At 39.9% G+C, this 26,060-nt stretch overlaps 1 protein-coding gene across 1 annotated transcript in view; it reads right to left on the bottom strand.

Moving 5' to 3' along the window:
• Positions 1 to 26,060, bottom strand: part of btv (dynein cytoplasmic heavy chain beethoven) — a 228,401-nt gene that overhangs the window by 169,797 nt on the left and 32,544 nt on the right. Inside the window, exons 7-13 of the mRNA XM_080284359.1 lie at positions 23,777 to 24,464; positions 19,422 to 19,578; positions 17,042 to 17,234; positions 16,031 to 16,258; positions 8,046 to 8,278; positions 6,168 to 6,264; positions 3,758 to 3,966 (exon numbers count right to left, since the gene is read on the bottom strand). Coding sequence (XP_080140485.1) covers positions 3,758 to 3,966; positions 6,168 to 6,264; positions 8,046 to 8,278; positions 16,031 to 16,258; positions 17,042 to 17,234; positions 19,422 to 19,578; positions 23,777 to 24,464 — 1,805 coding nt within the window. The remainder of the gene's footprint in view (positions 1 to 3,757; positions 3,967 to 6,167; positions 6,265 to 8,045; positions 8,279 to 16,030; positions 16,259 to 17,041; positions 17,235 to 19,421; positions 19,579 to 23,776; positions 24,465 to 26,060) is intronic.

The raw sequence follows: 26,060 nt of genomic DNA, 5'->3' as shown, positions 1-26,060 counted from the left end.
GCCACATTACCAAACTCCTCAATTTTCATTAACAAATTTAACTTTTCATTACCAAATTCTTAAAGCAAGCATTTTTTGTTTACTAATTATACAGCATTTACAAATGGAAACAATAACTCCTTTTACGTATCAGCATGTTGATCATTTTTGCACTATGTAGGCTAGCAGATTAATCAAAGACAGCATACAATCCACCATCTACATCCTCTCTATCTTCATACATGTGAAAAATCAGTTTGGTAATGAATCATGCTGATTCATTACCAAATGAATTTTTCAATACCAAATTTGCCTACATTTGGTAATGAAAAATACCAAATGGCAACCCTGGTGACAACTGCACCAATGATTAACCAATGCTCTTCAAGCATGATATTGTTTTAGTGCCAATTTCTGGAATGCACATCTTTGTTTACACTAGATTAGGTAGGTTATAATCACTGGGGGGGTCCTGGGGGCAAAGCCCCCCAGTTAGGTTTCAGTACTTCCAGTTAGGCTTCCATTGCTATTTATGGTTTCAAATTGAATACATCTGAGTTTTTCTGCTGTGGTGATGTCAAGCCCAGTCGGCGGGATCGACAATAAACACGCTATCAAAGGCGTTCAGGTGACTTTCTTTAATGTCACTAAGTAGGTATATTTCATTTGTTCTCCAATATTTTCTTCTTTGAAATCAAATGTCAGTCATCTGAAATGTATGTACTGTAGTACAGTATCTGGTAATATATGTGGGCATGCATGTTCCATATCATCTCTCTCAAAATTATTTTCTTCTGTAAAAACTGACTGGAAGTATTCATTTAGTGCTTCACAAATATCCTTCTCTTGTGTACAGATGATCCCTTTGTCCATAATGGACTGTATTTCATCTTTAACTTTGGTTTTGCTTCAGACGTAGCTGTAAAATAGTTTCGGTTGATCACTACTTTTATTTATGTCCTCCTCAAACTGTCTTTGGACTTCCCTCCTTATCCTTGTATAATTGTTTCTTGTCTGTCTATAGCTGTTATATGCCCTCTCACTATTGTGTCTTCTGTATCTATTCCACAACTAGACTTTTTTTTTTCTTTCTTTTTTTTTACATTCTGTATTAAACCATTTGTTTATTTTCATTTCTGCTTCTTTGTGCTGTGGGATGTAATTTGGGACTCCTATTTCATAAAGTTCACAGAATTTTCCATATATAACATTTAAATCTTGTCCTCTAAGTTCCTTTTCCCAATCTACTTCTAAGAAGTACTTCTTTAAGTTATGGTAGTTGCCCTTTTTGTAGTTTTGGTGTAGTGTAGTGTAGTTTTTGTAATGTGTGTGTGTGTGTGTGTGTGTGTGTGTGTGTGTGTGTGTGTGTGTGTGTGTGTGTTGACAATATTGTGATTTCACTAGGCTTTATGCTCAGTACTCTATATGCAATGGTTTACAGTGGTAGTACAAGTGTACTGTAGTACTGCAAGTGATAATGACTTTTAACCTGGCTGGTTTTGGGCTTTGGTAAGGTTACGTAAAGTCACATGAGGGTAATCATAGCTGGCCACCTAACATATCCCCAATGGACCCATATTATAACATTTCAGATTTCCTAAACACAATCCAACTGTGGGGTGTATATTTATCCTATCCACTCTTTGAACTCAACACAAATTACTCAATAATGCCATCTCTACTGATTTAACTCCTGCCTTTTCATTTTCATGTCCCACCAATTTCTCACACTCACACATAACTGTGAACACTAATACTACTTCATGCAACCCTCTTGCAGCTACTGCACTCAGACTTCTATTTCATTCAACAGTCATTCCAGCACTAGCCATTTTCCTTACCTGTGCTACTGTACTCTATTTTCTGCTTCCTTTGCACACTTATCTCTTATTTCTATAATTGTTCCAGGTACTTAAACATCCACATCAGTTCATGCCTCTCTTATTCACAAGTTCAACGCACTGAGAATCACCTATCTCAAAAACCATCAATTTACTCTCATCCACATGTACAGTACTTTCAAAGCACATTGTTCACAGACTCCTACAAAATTCTGCAACATGTAACATGTAACCATACCCTGTCTCCATGCACCTCTTTTACATGTCAAAAATCTGATACAGTAAATCCTTGAATCATGACATCTTTTTCCAAATACTGTATTCAAATTAACAAAATCAAGAAATGTTAGCAACTGATTCAAGTTACACTCATACTGTATCTATATTGATGTTGAAATTATATGAATGGGAAAAATAGCACATGGGCTACCTCATTAACGGTGTATATTGCATCAAACTGGTCTTATGTGGTCAAGAATGCAGCCTCACATGGGTCAAGTATGCAGCTCAGTCCCCTTCTAGTTCTCTCTAAAACAACACGTGACAAGCAGCATTGTGTATCACCCAGTTTTTACTGATGACATTACACTGAAATGAGTGGAATGAAGAAATCAAATGAAAACAATAATGCAGCTACCAACTATGTTCATTTTATGAATTCTTCCACTTACGACTGAATGCATTTATGGGCTCTAGCACACGATGAATGACACTTTGTATTATCTTAGGATGAATATACAATGGGGCACCAACTTTCGCTACAGCAGGATTCGCGGAATCCACTTTCGCAGCATGCACCAAATATTCCCTAACTTCCACTTTCGCTTGAAAAAAATCGATTTTCGCGCACAAATTTTGGGTTTGGGACAATATTTTGAACTTTGAATTTCCTGCACCGCCCGCCCGCAACCCACCGCCATCTTGAATGACGTCATGTCAACACTCTGTCCACCCATTCCCGCCATTGTGTACGAGCGTGCTAGCTCCATTGTGTTGGATTCTCACGGTTCAATGGCCTCTACTATACCTGGTAGTGTGGGGAAAAGGCCTGGTGGTGTGGGGGGAGAGCCTGGTGGTGTGGGGGGAGGGCCGGGAGGCAGTGGTGGTGATAAAAAGTGGCCGGGACATTCAAAGTCAGGAGGAAAGGCTCGGATACTTACCCCCAACATCCATTAAACATCTCAACCTGGTCTCTGTGGTATGTTTCTCCTCATATAATGTGTACTGTACAGTTTTTATTGTTTGTATCTCACAATACAATGTACAATAGTGATTTGATGTACTGTATTGCAAGTGAAAATGAAAATCTGATGTTACTTTAGGATAACCGGGAACCAATTAGCCTTTTTGCCATAAAGACAATGCCCCAATTTTCGCTAATTCCACTTTCGCACATTATTTTTGGACCCAATTAGGCGCGAAAATTGGTGCCCCACTGTAATGACTGCTTCAAAGAAGGCATGAATGAACAATTGAGTTATCTGGCCATCATTCACTAATAATAGTTATGCTTGGTGACAAGTGCTGAAATGAAAGAACACACAGCATGAAAACTTAGAAGTATGAGAGCAGACACTACATGCACTGGTGATTGGGCAGAGATAAGAATCGTAAGTGGGAAGTGCATGTACAAACCAGATGTTCAAAAGATGGCTTGCTCCAGCCTTTAATTTTTTTTTTTTACAATGCCACAACACGACTATTTATATGTTGTTCTTTACAAACCAATGGAGGGTATCTATTTATCAATATACTGGTAGGGAAAAGATGAAAATGGATATTGTCAGTAACCCATCTATAATGATTCAGTGGAAATACAGGATCCACACTATGATGGATCACTTAATATTTGAAAAATTAAAAATCATATGTACACTGCGAGTTGAGGGTTTACTGTACTGCACGCAGTATTTGCATAATATTTTCCAGTTACTAACCTGTCCCAGTCATCTGCAGTCTTGCAGCTTCTCTCCACCAGCTGCTCAACATCACATGAACCAAGTGCACATAAGTCAATGAAGCGCTCCTTGACCCCCTCTAGTCTCTGAAACAACTCTTCTGCACGCTGAAAAAGTTGTCCAAAACGATGGGCATTGCGGTCCACGATAGTTGGGAAGACTGGATGGTCATTGACTTCATTTACTCCCTGTGAATACAGACTGGATGTTCACTGACTTCATTTACTCCCTGTGAATATAGACTGGATGTTCATTGACTTCATTTACTCCCTGTGAATATAGACTGGATGTTCAATGACTTCATTTCCTCCCTGTGAATACAGACTGGATGTTCACTGACTTCATTTACTCCCTGTGAATATACAGATGACCACAACTGGCATGAGAGATCTAAGAACTACATATATATATATATATATATACAGTATATAGATAAACAGATAGATAGTCATCTCCCCTAATGTGCGACGGAGGTCTGACAACAATTAATTATTTAGAAAGTGCGTTTGCTACTTGCAATGTGCAATGGGCATGAAAAATTAAGGCAAATACGGTACTCTCTCGCAACTCACGAGCATAATTTGTCGCGCGCAATGGGTTAGGGTGGGGCTGGTGAGTATGTGTGGTGGGGTGCAGCTGGTGTGTGAGTGAGTGGTGGCCACAGCAGCAGGATGATGACGTTATGTCTGAAGTGCCTGACCTGGACTTTGAGGGCTTCCTGGAGCAGCAACAGGCAGCACCAAACCTAGTGCAAACTAAGATGTGCATTCCATAAAACTGGCCACACAAAATTGTGCTTTAAGAGCATTCGTTACTCACTGGTGCAATCATCACCAGTGTTGTCATTTGGTATTTTTCATTACCAAATGTGAGGCAATGTGGTAAAAAAAAAAATTTTGATCGGTAATGATTCAGAATGATTAATTACCAAAAATTCAATCGGTAATGATGCAGAATGATTAATTACCAAAAATTCGTTTGTAATGATTCAGAATGATTCATTACCAAAAGGATTTTTCACATGTATGAGTGTACCAAGGGTGGAAAGGTGGATTATTTTTTTTTTTTCTTTTAATGCATGAAAGAAGGAACCAAAGGCTAAGAGCCCACAAACTGTTCCTTACAAGAAAAAAAAACAAAAAAACAATAGAGAGCCAAAACCTCTCCAGTAGTGATAAGAGTGAAAGTGAAGAATGGGATGAGGCCCGTGCAGAACAGCAGTTGAGTGTTTTGATTCACCTTCCGTGGTATGGTGTCGGGTACCACAACAACAAATCGCATTATCTACCCTCTGTACAATGCTGGTATGGTTTTGAATTTTCATAAATACTGTATATAGTGTAACTCTTGCATGTTTCTATTGTAAGGTTTCCTTTTGCATTTTAGTTAGGGATAGGTATTGGTGAATCAACATACAAAAATTCAGGATGTGTTGCCCATAAAGCCATTTCAACATGGGATACCATGCTTCGCACAGTGCGAATTTATAAAGTGCGACGGGCTGTGTCGCCCATATTCACGCACTTTACACGAGATGACTGTATATATATCATCATCATCATCATCATCATCATCATCATCATCAACTGGACCTTCTTTCCCACCCGAGGGCAGGATGAGGAGTAGCAATGTCCGGACAGCCCAAATTTGCCCAATCCAATGAGCCACACTTCCATTCACTCATCATTCAAGTCCCCGGAATTCTCACTCTATCGGATATGCCAGAAACATTCATCATGTTCTGTAGCTTCACACAAACATATCCAACAGAGTCAATCCGGACAGTGCCACGTTAATAAGGGGTGCCAAATCCCTGATCATGCACTTCTCCTCACAACATTCATCCAGCCAGCTCGATCTCTTGTCAGTTCCCTAGCCTCACCGACTTCCAAACCTCTCTTCCTCACACACTCATCCACCATATCTCTCCACCTTCTCCCTAGCCCCCCTCGCCCCCGTCCCTCCCTCCCTAAAATTCACTCAGATACACCCTTTTCACCACTCTACCATTATCCTTTCTCTCCACATGACCACACCATCTCAGGACACTCTCCTTAATGCTGGCATCCACTGACTTCCCCACTCCACATCTCTCACAAATCACACCATCTCGCATCCCACCCACCCTCTGCATTCCACATACATTCCTCCGCAGTCCCATCCCCACTGTTCCCACTCTTGACTTTCCATATTCATGCCACACCATAGTCTCACATCCACATCTCAAAGCTGGCACCAACACTCCTTCATGCAAGACTCGTGCAGCTGCAACACCCAAGCCTCTGTTTCCCATCAAGGCTGCAAGTGGGGCTGGATGCTACCATTTCTTGTGCTGCAAACCTAGATAGAAAAAAAAAGGTCAGTATAATAAAAGCCACAATTTACTAACCTTGAAGTGATATGGAATGGCAAGGAACCTCTTCAGTTGACCATAGTACTTCATGCGGATCTCTTCCATTGGAGGCAGGAACTGCAACCTTTGTTGTCTGTGTCAGGGGTAAAACAATTTTGTAATCATAATTTGACTAAACACACTGGTCATTATACAGACTCCGAAAGTAAAAAGAAAATATTTTTAGCCATATATACTACTGGCAATCTGTCTAATGGTACTATTGTTGCCAGGTGTACTGATCTACCCTCTTCCAGCCAACCTGTGAATGTGGCAATGCAGTGCTCATCACCACAGTCGTCTGCTGTTCAATTCGATCTGTCATAACCCTGGTGATCAAGACATACTTCAGTCTTTATAACTAATTTCTATAGAGAGGGTTTAACTCTGATAACATGAATATATGATATATGAATATAAGTCCACTGTGTGCAAGTACTGAAGGAATATGGAGAGTATAGATAGTGCAGGGTGTAAGATGTATTACAAAATGGTTGATAAAACACACACATACACCTCATTAATATTAACTTCCCTATTTGCTGATGGAACTTGCTTCAATTTGTGATGGTGTGGTATTCTATGTGAAAATTTCTATAGAAAGAATCAATAATACTATACAAATAAGCATTGTCTGTGTGTTGCTCTCCACATCTGACCCCCTTGGATTTCAAAGGCTACGGATCAAAAGACATGGAAAGATGAGCTGACAACAATGGTGTAAATTATAACCCCGTTCAGTCAGTTGCACAAGAGCCACATTCACTTCTGTGCCTGATTTTTCACCAGACATTGGAAACCCTCTACACGTGATACTATTGGGTGGAATGAACTGAAATTTTGTGTGGACATGCCAGGTATGCCAGAGCAGGTTCATGTCAAGTTTGGTGTCAGTTGTGTCTCGAGGGCAAGCGCTCGAATTGCTCTATAACTTATGAGAGTATGACACATGAAACTTTTCTGATCCATTATCCCCGAGGATGTCCACTTAATGAGTAAAATAACGAGAAGTTTGTCAAACTCATCACATGGTAGTGAGGGTAAAAAAAAAAAAAAAACAATTATAATAACAATAATAGTAATACTTCAGAACACTGAGTATTTATGAATCTAAGGTTGGACACACATGGGTTCCCTTTTTATGACAAAAATCATATGGTGTTAGCCTGAATAATGCCCACATTTTGATGTCTGGTGAGATTTTGCTCCCATAATGAGTAAAATCGTGTCATTAGCCAAAATAGTGTGTCGTTCATATTTAACAGCTGGGCAAGGGGTTTCCCTATTACAATGCAAGTCATATGGCACTAGCCAGAACCTTTTTCTCTTTAAAGGATGCTACTGTCTGGCATTAGAAAGAGCAACCCCTTAAAGTTACTACAGCTAAAGTCTGGATACCTACTACACAATACCAGATAATCAATGAAAAAAATAAATAAATAAATAATAATAATAATAATAATAATCCATGTAAAGGAATACAGACATTGGAAACCAAAGTAATCAATAAGAACAGGGAGTGAGGCGCTGGCAACAAACACTGTCCGCATAACTTTTGACAAACATGTTCACAGTATTAATGAGCCAACTCTAGCCAAAGATGTTGTCCATTGCTTGAAATTTTGTAACTCACAAAACTTAACTGCAGGTTCATACATTTTTCTTATGCACTGCAGAACTTCAGGCATCTATTCCTTTAACCTGTGTAGTGTTAGGATGATCTGGTCCCACTGAACTTTATGGCTAATGGAAGGAGCAATATTCAGAGGCCATAACAAGCAACAAAAAATAAACAAATAAATAAATAAATAATAATAATAATAAAAATAATAATAATAATAATGAAATAATGGGCTACATAGCCATATACCGTACCTGTATGTGAGTTCTACTTTAAATTCTGGGAGGTGCTGGTTAAGAGCCTCAATACCAAGCTGGTACTGGTGCTCGAGTGCCTTGTACAGTTGGCGGTCCCAGTGAGAACACCATGACTTCTGGTCAGCGAATCCTTTCTCCTGAAGCTGGTGCATTACTGAACGCATCTCCTTTAAAAGCTCCTTCCAACGAGCTTGATGTCGTAACAGGTCAGTGTTCATCAGCGTAAGAACCTGTGCCATGTAATAAAAATCAGCACTTTACCTGCTGGGGGTTTCCCTCTGCTAAATAAAAATAAATGGCAATCATTTTGCACAGTCACACAATCTTATCCCCCATACAGAGGTGGTGAAGGTACAAATCAGTGGATCATCTTTGCTATACTGTATTAAGTTACCAACTACCAACACAACAAGCCTTCAGTGAAATCATATTCCCATCATATGAAAAATATGGTAAAGAAAGAAAAACAAGAAAACAGCATTTAATACTTTCCCAGTGTTAATAAATGTGCACCAACCGTATATTAAGACCTAAAATCAAACCAAGTTTCAGAAAGTTCCACTTGTAAATTATCAAGATACAAGGAAAAGCCTATTTTTCCCTTATAAGGACACAGCACAGAAAGTATTGGCACTATGTCAATTTTGTATATACGGGCATCAACTTGGACACAGACATTATCTTTACGTACAGTATGATGACAATCCAGACAGCAGCTTCTGAGATACAATGCCAGATGGACTGATGGATGGACAGACAGACAGACACACAGATGGGACTGACTCCTATATCCCTATCACATGGAGTAATGGTGGGGATAACAATGTGGAACTGAATAAGTATCTCACATTAGTCATCAATTGTGACAGATAGTGAGCCAAATCTTATTTTGAGAAAAAAATAATATAAAGTAAATGTCATACAAAGCCACTCCTAAAGCTTTAAATAAGGTCTTAACATTTGTACAATTATGATACTAAGAATGACCCACAAACTGAGAATTTAGGAATGTAGCATCACAAGAAGTAATTTTTCTTTTTTCAAAGACCGATTTTTTTTTTGTCAATAAGAAGTGAGTGCTGAAGCTATCCTAGGAACATGCTACATGCTACTTTTGACACTACCAAGGCATTATAAATGTTGACAGGAAAAATAAGCCCTGACTCAGACGGATGACAAGTTGGTGTATTGCACCTTGTCTCATTAGCTATACACCCTTGCACTTTTTCTCGCACATATATGTGCCATTTTGACCTTTTATTTTCTTTGCTTTCCTTTTTTGAACATTTTATTAAAAACTACAACTATTAAGCTTCAAAATAACACCACATCAAGCATTCCACAGTGAACAGTGTATCTACACAGAGCAATAAAAGAAAAAGAATATGCAGCCGTGTATAATAATATAATTGTACATCTTTTCCTTTCACTTTACCGTACAATAAGATGTATAAATAACCATAATCTATATAGCATTGTAAACATAATTTATTGTAGTTTCGCATGGTTTAATCCAAATTTTTATATATATTATTAGATTTTTATTGCTGAATATTTTCCTACAGCAAGGTATAAAATTTTTGGTTTTCACCTAACTTCACCTTGTCATTTTGACCTTTTAATTTCTTTGTTTTCCTATTTTTAATATTCTATGATAAACTACAACTATTCATCTTTAAAATAACACCACAACCAGCATTCAATCCTAACAGATGCATTTACACTGGCTGATCGAAGAAAAAGATTGCGAAGTGAATATGTGGCCGAGAACCATAAAAAAAATCGGATCTTTTTCCTTTCGCTTTACCGCATAATAAAATGCACAAATAACCATAACCTATATAGCACTGTAAAGGTAATTTATTGTAGTTTTGTAGTTTGAACCAGATTTATATATCTATAATATATATATATATATTTTTTTTTTTGCTGAATATTTTTCTAAGGAGGTATAAAATTTTTGGTTTTTGCCCAACTTCAACTTGTCATTTTGACTTTTTATTTCTTTGTTTTTCTTTTTTGGATGTATTATGATAAAGTACTGTACAACTATTTTGCTTTAAAATGACACCCAAACCAACATTATATCATAAAAACTGTATTTACAAAAAGTGATCAGAGAAAAATATCGCAGCTCGAACTGTGGGTAAGCGTGAGAGCAGCTGACTCTAGCACAGACATAATCTGTCAGGCCCCAGAAACCCAATGGAAAAAAAAAAAAAAAAGATACAGATGTGTGTGTGTGTGTATTTACCTATTTACCTATTTGTAGTATACAGGAATTGAGCAATGCTCGTGTTGTCCTGTCTCCATATCCACATTTATCAAGTCTACCTTTACACACATGAATGTTTTTCTCATGCACCACCTCTTTGTCTAAGTCGTTCCAAATATTTAAGCATTTACCTAATATACCTAATTGTGATACACACGGAATGTACTATGCTCATGGGTTTCTGTCGCTGTTTCTCAATAAGTCGAATTTAACTTTAAACTCGTTTAAGTTTCTAGACTGGACGATCTCTTTGTCCAGGCTATTCCATAAGTCTATACTTCTGTAAGGAAAGCTATATTTCTTGATATCCTTCAAGCAGCTTGACTTTTTCAATTTCATTCCATGTCCTCTTGTTGCTCTCTTATCTCATACAAACAGATCTTCTTTGTCAATTTTATCTACTCCCACCATGGTCCTGAACACACTTAATCATGTCTCCCCTCTTTCTCCTTTCCTCTAACGAAGGCAAATCCAGTTTTTCCAGCCTCTCTCTGTATGACAGGTCTGTCAGACTGGGGACCATCTTGGTTGCTGTTCTTTGTATTCTCTCAATCTTGTTTATATCTTTCTTTTTGTGTGGGGACCACACTACCGCTGCATATTCTAACCTGGGGCGGATCATGGCCACTATCAATTTTTTCATCATTTCCTCATCCATATAATGAAATGCTACTCTTATATTAGTCAAGAGTTTATAAGTCTCTCCAACTATCTTGTTAATGTGCTTTTCTGGTGACAAACTATCTTGGACCAGCACTCCCAAATCTTTCTCTTCTCTCCTTTTTGTGATTAATTCATTACCCAAAAAATAATTCAGTGATGGTCTCCTGGTACTTTTACCCATTTCCAATATTTTACATTTCTTTACATTAAATTTCATTTCCCACGTCCGGCTCCAATTGTGTATCCTATCCAAATCCTCCTGCAGTATTTTACAATCCTCCTCAACCTCTATCTTCCTCAAGATCTTTACATCATCAGCAAACAGACTTGCATAACTGTTCACTCCATCTACCATATCATTTACGTAAATCAGGAACATTACTGGCGCCAACATGAGCCTTGAGGGACTCCACTTGTTACTTCCCTCCATCCAAACATCTTTTCCTTTATTACTGTCCTCATTTGTCTGTCTCTCAAAAAGTCTCTCATCCATTCCAGAAGTTTCCCCTTTAGTCCTCCTATATATTCTAGTTTCCACATTAGTCTCTTATGAGGTACCTTGTCAAAGGCCTTCTCTAAGTCTAAGTACACACAATCCACCCAACCATCTCTCTCCTGTACCACATCAATCGCTCTTGAATAAAAGCTCAACAAGTTAGAAACACATGACCTTCCACTTCTGAATCCAAACTGACATTCAGCCAAAATATTCATCTCTTCCAGATATTTTATCCATCTGTCTTTCAGGATTCTCTCACACAATTTGCGACCATGCTGGTTAGAGACACTGGTCTATAATTCAGGGGTTCTTCCCTGTTTCCTCCCTTGTAAATTGGTACCACATTTGCCCTCTTCCATTCTTTTGGCACTTTCCCCTCTTCCAGTGAGCATACAATTAAGCTGTGAATTTTATCCGCCAGTTGTTCTCTGCATTCCTTCAGTACCCAATTAGAAATTCCATCAGGTCCTGGGGCTTTCCTTACATCTTGAGTTTCCAGTAATTTATACACTTCCTGTACCTCCACTTTTATATCTTTCATCACCGGAACATTTCTAATCACTCCCTCCCCTTCCACAAGCTCCTTTTCTTTAGTGAAAACTGACTGGAAACGTTTGTTCATTATTTCTGCTTGCATTGCCGCATCCTTAAAGACCTCTCCTTCTACTTTCAGCTTGGTGAGTCCTTCCTTTTGTTTCAGTTTGCCATTAACAAATCTATAAAACAGTTTGGGTTCATCCTTGCATTTGTCAATTATACCTTTTTCAAAATTCCTTTCTTTTTCTCTACGTATTCTTGTGTATTCATTTCTTGTTCTTTTATATTCTTCCTTTGTTCTGTCGTTACCTCTCTTTCTCCAATTGTTCCACGCCTTATCTCTCTCTTTTTTTGCTATCATACACCTTCTATTAAACCACTCCTTTTTCCTGTTTTCTTTCCCTCTTACTCTTGGTACAAATTTTTCCACTCCCAAATTACAGAGGTCTAGAAAGATATCCCACTTCCTCTGTATCTCTCTTGTTTCTCTGAATTTTCTCCAATCCACATTTTCAAAAAAGTTTCTCAATCCTGTAAAATTTGCTTTCCCAAAGTTGTATCTTCCCTGTCTATGAAGCTCGTCTCTTGGCTCGACGTTTCCTATTAACATCTGGAACTCAATGACCACGTGATCACTTTTTCCCAAAGGACAGAGATATTCCAATGATTCTATTACATCGGGTTCTTTGGTGAACAGTAAATCTAACCTTGCTGATGTGTCCTCACCTCGAAACCGTGTCTCTTCTTTGACCCATTGCGTCATCACATTATTCATTATTATATTTAATAACATAGTGCCCCACGAATCCTCGCCGCCTCCCGAGTACCATTCCTCCCAGTTCACCTCTTTACAATTAAAGTCACCCACCAAAATTATATTATTGCTTTTCTCAATTACTTTTTGCAAGTAGCTAGCCATATCTGACATCTCATGGTATTTGTCATCCTTCCATGCTCTCGTCTTTGGGGGAACATACACTACCGCCATATCTCTCTTAACATTCTCTCCAGTTTCTAATTTCATATATATCACTTCAGCCCTGCCTTCTCCCATTTCCACAGTATCTACATTTATGTTGTTCTTCACTGCTATCATCACTCCTCCTCCCTTTTTTTCTTTTCTGTCTTTTCTCCACAGTTTGTATTTACCATCTCCCAAATGAACATCAATATCTTCTTTTAATTTGGTCTCTACAAAGCACATGACATCAGGTTCATGTTCTCTCAAGAAATCATTAATTTCGATCCTTGTCGATATGAAACCATCAACATTAGTATATATCACCTTCAAATTATTTTTGACATTATTAATACCCTCTTCTCTCCTACTCTCTGTCCGTACCACTTCCTCAACTTCTGATCTTTCACAACCATCCCCATTAGTTTCCTTCACTTCTATTTCCTTAAATACCATTTCCTTACTTTCATATCCAATACTCTCCAAAAAAAAGTATTACATTCTTCCTCTGTCCTCTTATCATTTTTTTCCTTTACTTCTTCCTTTAATGATTTTAAAACTTCTCTTTCTTCTTCATTCAGATCTTTTCTTATTATAATATTTTCCATCCCCGCCTCTTTGCTTAATTTCCAGGTCATTTTAAGTATCTAATTTATTACACTTTCTGATGTAAACTTGACTCTCATTGGTCTTGTTTCTCCTTTCTTGTAAGGCCCTATCCTCCTTACTTCCTCAATTTCTTTTACCCACTTGTCTCCTTCAGGGTCAATCTTGCCTAATATTCCTCTCACCATGTTCGTGTCTCTCTCGAGTCTTACGAACCTAACCTTTTCTTCCTCTTCCCTGTTTCCAAATACTACCACACATCTGTTCCTTTCTACAGTTTCTCTCACTATTTTCTCTTTTTTCTTCAGTATTTTCACTACATTTTCTTCCATTTCTTTCTTGTTCATTTCCCTTTCTTCCTGGATGATCTCTCTTAAGCTGGCCACTTCTTTCTGTTCTTCTTCTGCGTGTGCCCACTTTGCCTTATGTTCTTCTAATACATTACTCACCTTCTCCGTTTTATTAGTACTCTCTTCTAGTTTCCTCCTCAGTTCAACATTTTCCCGCTTCAAATTCCTAATTTCTTCATTGGCTGTTTCATTGGACTGGATCAGACTCTGTATGGTGGTTTCCGTATTTACTGACACATCCTTTATCACTAGATTCTCTACTTTCTTTTCGAGTTCACTAATCCTCATAATTAATGTTTTAACCAGGTCCATGACATTGGTATTAGCATCAAATCCTTGAAATTTCAGTCCCTCATTGTTTATATTTTCGGCCATGTTTGATGTTGGTTAAATACCAAAACAGCTGTTACCGAAAAAAAAAACTACAAACATTCATGTACAATCTAGTCAATAAATCTTTATATTTATGGTAGTCTGTTAACTTTCATTATTTTGAATTTAAAGCAAGACCTTAGGAGACAGGACAGACAAAATTCCTGAAACTACTCAAGGTTAGCAGCGATGTGTGTGTGTGTGTGTGTGTGTGTGTGTGTGTGTGTGTGTGTGTGTGTGTGTGTGTGTGTGTGTGTGTGTGTGTGTGTGTGTGTGTGTGCGCGTGCGTGCGTGCGAGCGTGCGTGCGAGCGTGCGTGCGAGCGTGCGTGCGTGCGTGTGTAGGGGGAGCATGTTAGGGCAGAAGGGGCATGAGGGGACTGCTCTTGCTGGGAAATCTCTTGAGTGTGTGGAACAGTTTTGCTATCTGGGATATACATTACTAGAGGTGGGGCTGGAACACATTCAGTGGCTGGGGTAAGGAAAGGTTGGAGGAAGTAATCGTTGGTTCTTCCGTGCTAAGAGGTCACTGCATGCAGCATGTGCTTGAAGTGTAATGCTGTATGATAATGAGACCAGGGCAATGAAGGAAGAAGATTTCTGTAGGCTCAAATATACAGAAATGATAATGATTAGATGGATGTGTAGTGCGTCTTCGAATGAGAGACCTGTGGGGGCTAAGACTATGACTGAAGAAATCAGGAGGAGGATGGGACTTGAATGTATTAAAGTTGTGATGAGGAAAGGTAGATTGAGATGGCTCAGGCATGTCAAGAGAATGGAAGATCATCATTATCATCCCGCCTCTCTTTTTTCCTACTTGCAAGTAGGGGGAGGCAGGGTTCAGAAAGCAAGAAAAAGAAAAAATGTGACAGCGGGAGAACTGATCAATAGAACACCAAGTGAAATAGGCCACATTATAAATTATCCACCATTTCAGCCTCTGCCACCTTTTCCCCAACTTACACACTTTTCACATGCAGCTTTATAATTACTGTACTCATCAGAATCAATCTGATGTCTGGAAAAAAAAAAAAAAAAAAGGGGAGGGAGGGGGACCCTCATCACACTTATTTGTAAATAATTCTTCCAACCAGCTCAATTCCTTGTCAGTTCCTAGTCTCATCACCCTCTGAACCTCTCTTTCTCACACACTCATGTACCATACTAGATCTGTTCAGATAGTATCTGACTTCAGGCTCTAAAAAAAATCTATAGCTAACCTGTTGTGCTAGGACACTAATCCCCCTCAAAGTAGGCCCCTTCTGACTTGACACATGTAACCCAGCATTCTTTCCACTGCCTGAAACATTTTTCAAAGTCGATTTTTTATATCTCCTGCAGGTGCTTCGTCACATTTGTCATGATCTCCTTTCATGTTTCAAACTGGGAATCTTTCAGTGGAGTTTTAAGCATGAGGAATATTCAAAAGCTGTACGAAGCCATGTCTGGTGAGTAGGGAGCCTGCCTGTGAGTGCATTTCACCTCTCTGCGTACCTGTCGTGCCTTTTTTGGCCAATGTGACCCTGCATGCTTCCACTGGGATGACTGTGCTTTGGTTTCTGGGTCGTACCCGTACACCCAAGTCTCACTCATCAATTCAGTATCTCATACAAATTATCTTGCAAATTAGAGGTTTTCTAACCCAGGTTCTCAGTCTCTAATCAAAAGCTAAAACAATACTGCCATGATATTTCAAGGCTTAAAAAAGTATAATGACTTACCCTCTCTTTGATGATGAGATGACACTGGGCCAACTGTTTATTTTCACGAGCCAGCCTATGTGTAGCAGCCTTCAACTTGGCAATGTAGGTATCAAGCTGGTCTGTGTTGGACCAGGTGATGGTAGTCTGCTCTTGTACCAGCCCTGACAATGCCAGTGCTGCCTCCAGCATCATTGGGCGTTGTGATGGGATCATCTGGTCTCCTATTGTGTTGTGGAAGTTTGCAATCTGCATGTACACAAGCTATATTAAATACTGTATTTGGTAAAGACAGCAGGAAGTAATAAAAGTAATCTTACAAAAAACAGTGAAATTAAAATTAAAGATTACCAACATTCTCGAGAAAAATCAGATGGGTCTTCACACAACTACAGTACACTCAGTATTCACCCACTTCTGTGAAAACTGTCATGATGACATATGAACATGCAAGAACACAGAATCCTGAAATTTGTGTGTTTATGGCTAACAAGTTCAGCACTGACAATACAAGAGTGTTTACTGTTCTTCTAGTACAGTTCCTATGTCTGTTCTTACTTTGAACATTTTCCCAAGTCATGGACATGCCTTTGGCTCTTTACGTCGGATCTTGGAGGGATTACTGTATTCAGTGATGTCTGTTGCCTGTACAAGGTATTGTGCATCTGCAGAAGCTTACTGGATGACCTCTGATGCTGGTACTGTGCTGCTTTAAGTGTATAGTGCATGACTCAATATGTACTTCATGGAGGCTGACAACAGTCACTCATGGGTAAACATCTTGAACATAACCCCATATAGCCCAAGTTATAACCATACGGGGGAAAAAAAAAAAAAAAAAAAAAATCGCTCTGAACTAAGTTTACTAGCCCTAGCTCCTTCAAATACCAAAGGTTGCCTGTATACAGCTTTTTACATATTACATCTTTGGTGCCACTAAATGAAGAAATAAATACCAGAGACAAATGAGTTGATGAAGCTAATAGCACTACAGAGAATTATGGCAGACAACCTTACAGTCTTTTCCATTACCTCCTCAAGGGCCTTGGCCTGCTTCATAAACTTGTGTGCAAGCTGGGCCATCTTGATTATCTTGGGATGCACGTTGTGTCCAAGGATGGCTAACTGACTCACTTCACGCACTAGTCCTACCAACCGAGGATTGTAGTTTACCCGCAGCAAGCGGCCTTTGCTGAAGGACAACACTGGTGCATCTGTGGCCAAGCTGGAAAAGTGAAAAATGTTAGATCCATATAGTTTTAAAATAAAATTACATTACTGTATAAATATATATATATTCATTTATTCATTCATCATCCAATCCTAATTTGCCCCATGAGGGGCAGGACAGTGAAATGGCAGGGGACAGGGCGACTTGGAGGCGATTTGTCTGTGGCCACCCCAAACGGGATTGAGGCGTCTGGCAATAGATAGACAGATAGGAGTGTAGCAGACCAGGGCTAGGCAAATTGGTCCTGACATTTAAGATGAGAGTGGCCAGCCCCACTCATCCCTGAGTGGCATTACGTGAGCCATAAACCCCAACAATCCCTTGGATATAAACCTTCACTGGCTCAATCCGATTGGAGTGCTGTAATTACTCACTAAACCACCAGGCGCCAAAATCTGGTTATATGGTTACCACCCAGTGAAGTAAATCGTTTCCTGCTGTACAGGAAACCATTTGGCTTGTCACTCAGTGTAGAGTCACCCACAGGCAGAAGGAAGAGGAAAAAATGAAGAAGAGAAAGACAGAAGAGGGAGTGTAAAGTAACCTGTGGGCAGAAGGACGAGGAAAGAATGAAGGAAAGAAAGACAGAAGAGGATGGAAAGACAGAAGAGGATGGAAAGAAAGAAGGATGGAGGAGAGGAAAGGGCAGACACCCGAGAGCAGCACTACATCGAGTGAGTGGATGATGAGCACCCCCACCTACCAAATATATATACATATACTATATATATATATATATATATATATATATATATATGTATATATATATATATAAAGGCCTCAAGAGATATACAAGTGGGGTTAGGTACTAAGAGATTCAATCTGAATTTACTTCATACCATCTCTTATGTGGGAATTAGGGTCTGGATGATGATTACTACTAGATTTTATGCCCACATGTAAAATAAATTCTTACATACAATAAAACGAATGAATGAAAGAACTATAGCAGAGAACTTGCGAATGTCTGATAAGGTTTTACAATTTTACACATTCAAGCTGTCTTCTGTACATACTAAAAGGCAGCTGATCCATAGTATGATAGAACACCATCTTTGTCACTGGAGAAGCAACTTGTCTCTACCCTGTGCAACATATACAGGGATAGGTGTGGAAGGAAAAAGCATATGGAAATTTGTTCTAATAAAGTAACAGTGTTTGTGCATATGAGAGTCTGCATGCATCGCTGAGGGGACTATAGGGTGCTAAAACTTGAGATAAACATGTAAGGATTATATTACTTCACTCTCTGGGGTGACCAGTCCTGGGTGGATGGAAACTGAGGCACAAATGAATGGCATGTGCATGTCCTATCAACCCAACCCCACATACTGAAGAAGGGCATACATAAACAGCACAGAATCCTACACATATAGATTAGGGTTACTTGTGATGTCATTAACAGTTCCCAGATTTACATAAACTATTGTGTCAGCCCCATCTGGTGACAAAAGAACAGCTGGTGTTACACATGAAGGTTTATGAATACATACTTCCATATATCATAACAAAACTTTAAAGCCAATCCTAAAAGGCTACAAGTATCATGAAATTTTAACCTTCTACAATGTCGTATTGAAATGGGCAATTTTATATGACAACCATAATTTTGTTAATAATCATTTTTCATTCATTCATTGCCAGACGCCATGTATCCCAGACGGGGTGGCCAATGGCTTAGAGTTAATTGTTTTACAGGGAGGGGCACTAATCCTCCACCAACCCCACTTGACATGCTGCTAGATATATGATTTAGAGTTCATTAGAAAGTTTGAATATATATTAGCTTATTGATGGTCTGCACTGTCTTACCTAATACAATTCCTTCTTGGGAGTGAAGGGGTGGGACATCTTAAAAAAAAAAAAATAAAAAAAAAAAAAAAATAATAAAAGAGAGAGAGATAGTGAACTGGATGCCACTCCTTCTGGCAAGCACTATATGATGACAAGGAAAGGTTAAAGTGTTCATGTGGCAAAATTAGACTTCTCTGAAATACAGTCCTACAGAATGGTAAGGATAAAGAGACATGCTGTGGGAGATTTCAAAGTGAATGAATGGTTAAAATGAGTACAGTATGTAACCTTAATCAACAGGACTACTGTACATTACAAAGGCAGGGCATTTCTGTAGGTAAGCTATTTGAGTCTACTAAGCAAAAGACATAATACAGTTAGTATTACCTGAGTTCCTGGGTGTCAATCATATGCAGCATTTCCCTGGACCAGGAGTCATATTGATCGTTATGGTACTCTTCAAGCTCCTCACAAAACTCTCCAATATTCCTCTTCAACTCCTCATGCCCACTTAGATCTGACAGGAGTGCATCCGCTGTTTTGCCTGTATGGAAGCAGGAATATTTAAGAAGCCCCATCATTTCACTGCTTTCAGTTACAATACAGCTCATTAACCCTGTGACTGCAAGGATAATGCTTCATTCTGAACAAACTCTCCAGAAATGGTCTAACTAAATTATAAAACTGTGAAGCACAAAACGTTAATGAAGACAGATTGTATGCTTCTGACAGCATCAAGTGAGTGGATGATGTAGTGCTACCTACTTTTTCCTTCATCTTTGTCTGCCCTCCTCTCTCCTTATTTCTTCAATTACTTCCTGTCATTTTTATTACTCGTCTTTCCGCCTCAAATGGCATTACACTGAGCAACAAGCCTAATGGTTTCCTGCAACCCAGGAAACCACTTGCAATGGTGGGCATCATACAACCAGATAAAGGGATGATTTTTGCTCCCAGACAAGGATACTGTAACTGTACGAACTGCCTGAAAGTGTCCATTATATAAGTGGTTGCAAATTACTCAATATGTAGTACAGTAATTATTGATATAACCATCTGGAATTTAATCATTACTAAAAGTTCTACACACTAGTAATCCCTAAATTTCATTATGTTACATTATCTATCTATCTATCTATAGCCAGATGCCTTAATCCTGTACGGGGTGGCTACACACAAATTGACTTCATGTCGCCCAGTCCCATGCGATTACGTTACCCTCCCCCAACTCACACAGCCCTCTCTCATATACCTCTCCACTCCATCCCTCCATCTCATCTTTGCTCTCCCCCTCTTCACCTCACTCACATATACTCTCCTCATTTGTTGCTCACTCTCCATCCTCTCCACATGGCCAAACCACCTCGATGCATTTCTTCTAACACTTTCTATCACATCCACATCACAATGCTCCTTCACTTCTTCATTTGTCAGTCTGTCTCTCCACGTAACTCCACCCTATCAATCTATCTATTGCCAGACGCCTCAATCCCGTTTGGGGTGGCCACAAACAAATCGCCTCCATGTCGCCCTGTCCCTTGCCATTTCACTGCCCTGCTCTCAACTCACACCTCCCTCTCTCATATACCTCTCCACCCCATCCCTCCATCTCATCCTCGGCCTCCCCCTCCCTCTTCCCCCCTCCACCTCACTCACATACACTCTCTTCGTCAGTCTTTCACCCTCCATCCTCTCCACATGGCCAAACCATCTCAGTGTGTTCCTCATAACGCTTCCTATCACATCCACATCCACACCACAACGCTCCTTTATATCCACATTCGTCAGCCTGTCTCTCCATGTGACTCCACAGGCTCCTCTTAAAATAACTCATTTCCACTGCTCTCACTCTTGACTTGTGTCCTTCCAACAATGTCCAAGCTTCACTTCCATACGTTAGAGTTGGTATCACAATACTGTCATGTAGTATCTTTTTCACTTCCATGCTCACTTCCCTGTTTCTTATCACCGCTTTTAAAGAACCAGCAACCTTTCTTCCCTGCTGTACCCTTTCAAGCACTTCACCCTCCAAACCTCCATCCTTACTCATCACACTACCCAAGTACTTAAACGTACTCACATTTCCAATTCCTCACCATCCAACCTCGCTGTTCATTCACTGACTTCACCTCTCTCAAAGACCATCACTTTACTCTTCCTTACATTCACCTTTAGATTCCGTTTCTTACACACTCTCCCAAACTCATCCACCAAGCCTTGCAGCTCCCCTTCGTCTTCACTCAACAACACAGAATCATCTGCAAACAACGGTACATGGAGTTTCCAAACACTATCCTCTCTCACCAGGGCCACTCCAACATCCACTACACTACCTTGTACCTCTTTTATTACCCCATCCATGTACAGATTGAACAACCATGGAGACATGACACATCCCTGTTTCAATCCAACCTTCAAAGAGAAAAATTCACTTAGTTCACCATCCACACGCACTGCAGCCTTAGCACCATCATACATACTCTTCACAGCATTCAACAACTTCCCATTTACTCCATATATTCTTAATACTTTCCACAATCCTTGTCTATCCACCCTGTCATATGCTTTCTCCAAATCCATGAAAGCCGCATACAACTTCTTTCCCTTCTCTAGAAACTTTTCCACTAAAGATCTAAGAATAAATATCTGATCTACACAACCTCTTCCCTTCCTAAAGCCTCCCTGTTCTTCTCCAACTAATTCCTCTGTTCTTTCTCTAACTCTGTCAATAAGTATCCTACCATACACTTTTCCTATTATACTAAGAAGATAAATGCCCCTATGATTACCACACAATTCTTTTTCCCCTTTTCCTTCGTACAAGGGAATAATTATACCTGACTTCCAATCCTCCGGGACTCTACCTTCCTCCCAGGCCAATCTGCACATCTTCCACATCCATTCTACTACTATCTCTCCCCTGTGCTTCAGCATTTCACCACACACTCCATCAATTCCTGGGGCTTTCCCCAATTTAACTTTCTTCATTGCTTCCACAACTTCTATCCTACTGCTTTCTTCCTGTCTTCTCACCTCCCTCCTTCTCCCAGCCATTCCCCAGCCACTTATACTCGCATCACTTCCATCCTGTATGTTCAACAATTCCTTAAAGTGTTCTCTCCATCTGCTCACTTTTCCTCCCTTCTCCACTAGTAATCTACCATTTTCATCTTTCACTCCCCTGCTAACCTCATTTCCACCCTGTCTTACTCTCTTCACCTCTTTCCAAAACATTTTCTTACAGTCCCTCCACTTTACACTCAAATTCCTTCCAAATTCCTCATCCACTCTCTTCTTACTCTCTCTTACTAATCTTTTCACCTCTCTCTTTCTTTCTATATATAACTCCCTCTTCCGCCTCTCAACTTCTTCCACCCACCTATTTCTCATCCATTCATTGTTTGCTTTCTTCTTTTGTGCCACAGCCTGTCTCACCTCTTCAGTCCACCACGCTGTTCCTTGCACCCCCATCCGTCTTCTCTTCCTCCCACACACCACATCACATGCTGCAGATATTTCTTCTGTAAATATCCTGTACACACCTTCCACATCCCCCATCTGCTCCAATTCATATTTGCCCAATCGTTCTTCCACTTCTCTCTTATACTCTGCCTTTTTCTCATCCTCTTGTAACCTTTCCACTCTCCTTGCAACTACTCCTTCCTCTCGTCTTTCCCTTCTTCTATTTCTCCATCTTACTCGGATCCTAATTCTGGCCACCACCAAGTAGTGGTCAGAAAGTCTACTCCCCCAACCTCCACTCGCTCCTCTTAAATAACTCATTTCCACTGCTCTCACCCTTGACTTGTGCCCTTCCAACAAGGTCCAACCTTCACTTCCAAGTGTTACAGTTGGTATCATACTGTAATACTATTATGCAGCTACCTTTTTACTTCCATATTCACTTCCCCATTTCTTATCACTGCTTTCAGACAACCAGCAATCTTTCTTCCCTGCTGTACCATTTCAAGCACTCCATCCTCTACAGTAAACTTCTGTTCTTACTCATCACATGACAAAAGTACTTAAATGCACTCACATTTTCCATTTCCTCACCAACAAGCCTCACTGTGTATTCAATGACTTCATACTCTTCCCTACAATCTCTTGTAGATTCCGTTTCTTACACACTCTTCCAAACTCACTCACCAAGCCTTGCACTTCCCCTTCGGCTTCATTTAACAATACAGTATCATCTGCAAAGAACAGCATACAGGAAGTTTCAAAATGCTGCCCCGTCTCATTAAGACCACTCCACCATCCACTGCCCTAACTTATGTCTCTTACAACTCCATCCATATACAGACTGAAGAACCATGGAGACAAAACATCCCGAAGTTATTGTTTCGTTTGGTACTGTGTCTTTAAAAAGGATGGATATGAGAATGTAAGTGATAAGGCCACCTCAAGGCCATTAGTTTTGTCCATGCAGAAGTGTGAGTATTGACTGATATCTAGAGTTTGTGTGTGGGTGTGAGCTTTATTTCCTTTAGGGGTGCGATCTGTATGTTGTGATCACAAAGAAGCTTTTCCATTTGTCATGTTTTGGTGCAAATACCATTTTGACATTTGCTTCACGGGCAATATTCTTAGGTGGTAAAAATGTCAGGATTCTGATTACAATGATTATGCAACAGTAATCATATTCAATACAACGTTAAGCAAGTCTGAAGGAAAAAAAAATACACTGTACTTTGGTCCATCAATATCAGTACAGAACAAATTACCTGAAAATTACTAACCAATATCGAGGACCTTGGCATGGATTGGCTTAACCCAGTAGATATTGCTCACCACCTCTGGTACATTAGGTAGACGCCGAGGACCATTGATTGATGTTGTGTTGAAGTCTGATCGTAGTGTACGGATGTAACTGCTCAGTTCACTCAACAACATCTCTCTCTCTGATACCAGCTCTACCTGGATGCTATCCCTTTTAATAAGTTCCTTATATCGCTTAAACTCTTGCATTAGCTGATAAGCACTTGAGTTCATGTGCCTCAGCTGAGACCTCAGTTTGCCAGCAATACGTTGTTCCGCTGGTTTGAGAGAATTTTCAAATTGGCGTACAGCGGCCTGCCATAGCGGCTCTGTGTATGGGTTATACTGAACAGGCTTTAGTCCTGCAAAAGGTTTAAATGCCTCAGCTGTTTTAAGATCCTCTTGCTCACTAAGAGAGAGGAGGCGGGTTAGCTGCTTGTGTAAAGTCCTCAAGCTCAGTATCTCATTCAAGCGTTTTGAAACATTCTTGCAGTAGTCTGGGATGAATGGTTTACCCTCCCACATCTGATCTGCTCCACTCTTCCAATAAATGGAGGTGAGGTTATTGCATGTGTCTACCCATCGATCACATACAGAGATCCCCTCTGACAAACTCTTTTCAATCTGATTGTACTGGCCTCCCCAGAGATCTTCATCAGCCAATTTTCCCTGAAATAAATTAAGTTTAACATAAGTAAAATTAAAACAATACACTAATATTCTTAATAGTACATATTTATACATCTATCAATCTATCTAATGCCAGACGCCTTAATCTCGCCTCCATGTTGCCCTTTCACTCCCCTGCTCCCAATCACACCCTCCCTCTCTCAAATACTTCTCCACTCCATCCCTCCATCTCATCCTTGGCCTTCCCCTTCCTCTCCCCCTCACTCAAGTACACTCTCCTCATCAGTCTCTCGCTCTCCATCCTCTCCATATAGGTAGAGAGGTGGCCTGCCGTTCTAACGGACCCAGGTTCAAATCCCCGCTGGAGCAGGGAACAGTTTAAGGATTTGATTCATTAAAATCAGGCTTTACTGATCTACCAGAAGACCCGCCGACATGTCGTAAAAATACCCCCGCTAATACCAATACACCAGTCCTGTATGATACAGCCCTAGCATGTATTCAATATGGACGGTGGGTGTTAGCGCCGAAGTGGTGACATGCAGAGGTGTATGATACGTAGGAGGACTGCTGGGCCTTGATAGCAGGCTGTGAAGCCTATGCCCAGAGTCGGACACATAAAAAAAAAAAAAAAAAAAAAAAAAAGCCAAACCACCTCAGTGTGTTCCTTCTAACACTTCCTAACACATCCACATCCACACCACAATGCTCCTTCACTTCCTCATTTGTCAGTCTGTTTCTTCATGTGACTACACATGCTCCTCTCAAATAGCTCATTTCCACTACTATCACTCCTGACTTGTGACCCTCCAACAAGGTCCATGTTACACTTCCATACATTAGAGTTGGTGTCACAATACTGTACTGTCATGTAGTAACGTTTCCACTTTCATGCTCACTTCCCTGCTTCTTGTCACTGCTTTCAAAGAACCAGCAACCTTTCTTCCTTGTTTCATCCTTTCAAGCACTTCACCCTGTAAATTTCCATCCTTACTCATCACACATTTTCCATTTCCTCCTCATCCATCACATATCTATCTATCTATCTATACACAAAGACTGCTTCCCCCATATGTATAATTTTGTCCCTTTTTTTCGATACAGACTAAGAAAAAGAACAAGAAGCCTCGGACCAGGACTAACCAACAGATGACAACTAAGGACCAAACAAAGGACATGGTACAGATTGCAACATACAATGTATGGGATGCAAATGATGAGGTAAAAGAGAAAAAGATCGTTCAGGTGCATGAGGATGCAAAAGTGGATGTATGTGGAATAACTAGGACAAAATGGAGAGGTGAGACTGTGGTAGTATGTGAGAATAAGAGGGCAAATGAGAGAGTATGTACTGTTGTGTGCAAGAGATGGATGGAGAATATAAGAGAGCATGGATCCGTCGGTTCAAGGATTGTGTGGGTGAGATTGAAAGCTGGACTACAAATGTGGGCAACTGTGTGTGTGTATGTGCCAATGCAATATCATGCAAGTAGTGTGAAAGAAGGGTTCTGGACAAATGTATAGGCATGCATGTAAAGTTTGAAAGGAATGAGAGTGTTTTTGATTGGAGATGTGAATGGAATAGTTGGGAATGTGAAGGTGGATGGAGTAGATGAAGAGTGGAGTGTGACCGCA

This window comes from Coenobita brevimanus, chromosome 101 (genome assembly GCF_032717465.1).
Source record: "Coenobita brevimanus isolate Jiangsu-jjx chromosome 101, ASM3271746v2, whole genome shotgun sequence".
In the NCBI taxonomy this organism is placed as follows: domain Eukaryota; kingdom Metazoa; phylum Arthropoda; class Malacostraca; order Decapoda; family Coenobitidae; genus Coenobita; species Coenobita brevimanus.
The sequence above is the reverse complement of the archived record's forward strand: the minus strand, read 5'-3'. Positions and strand labels throughout refer to the sequence as shown.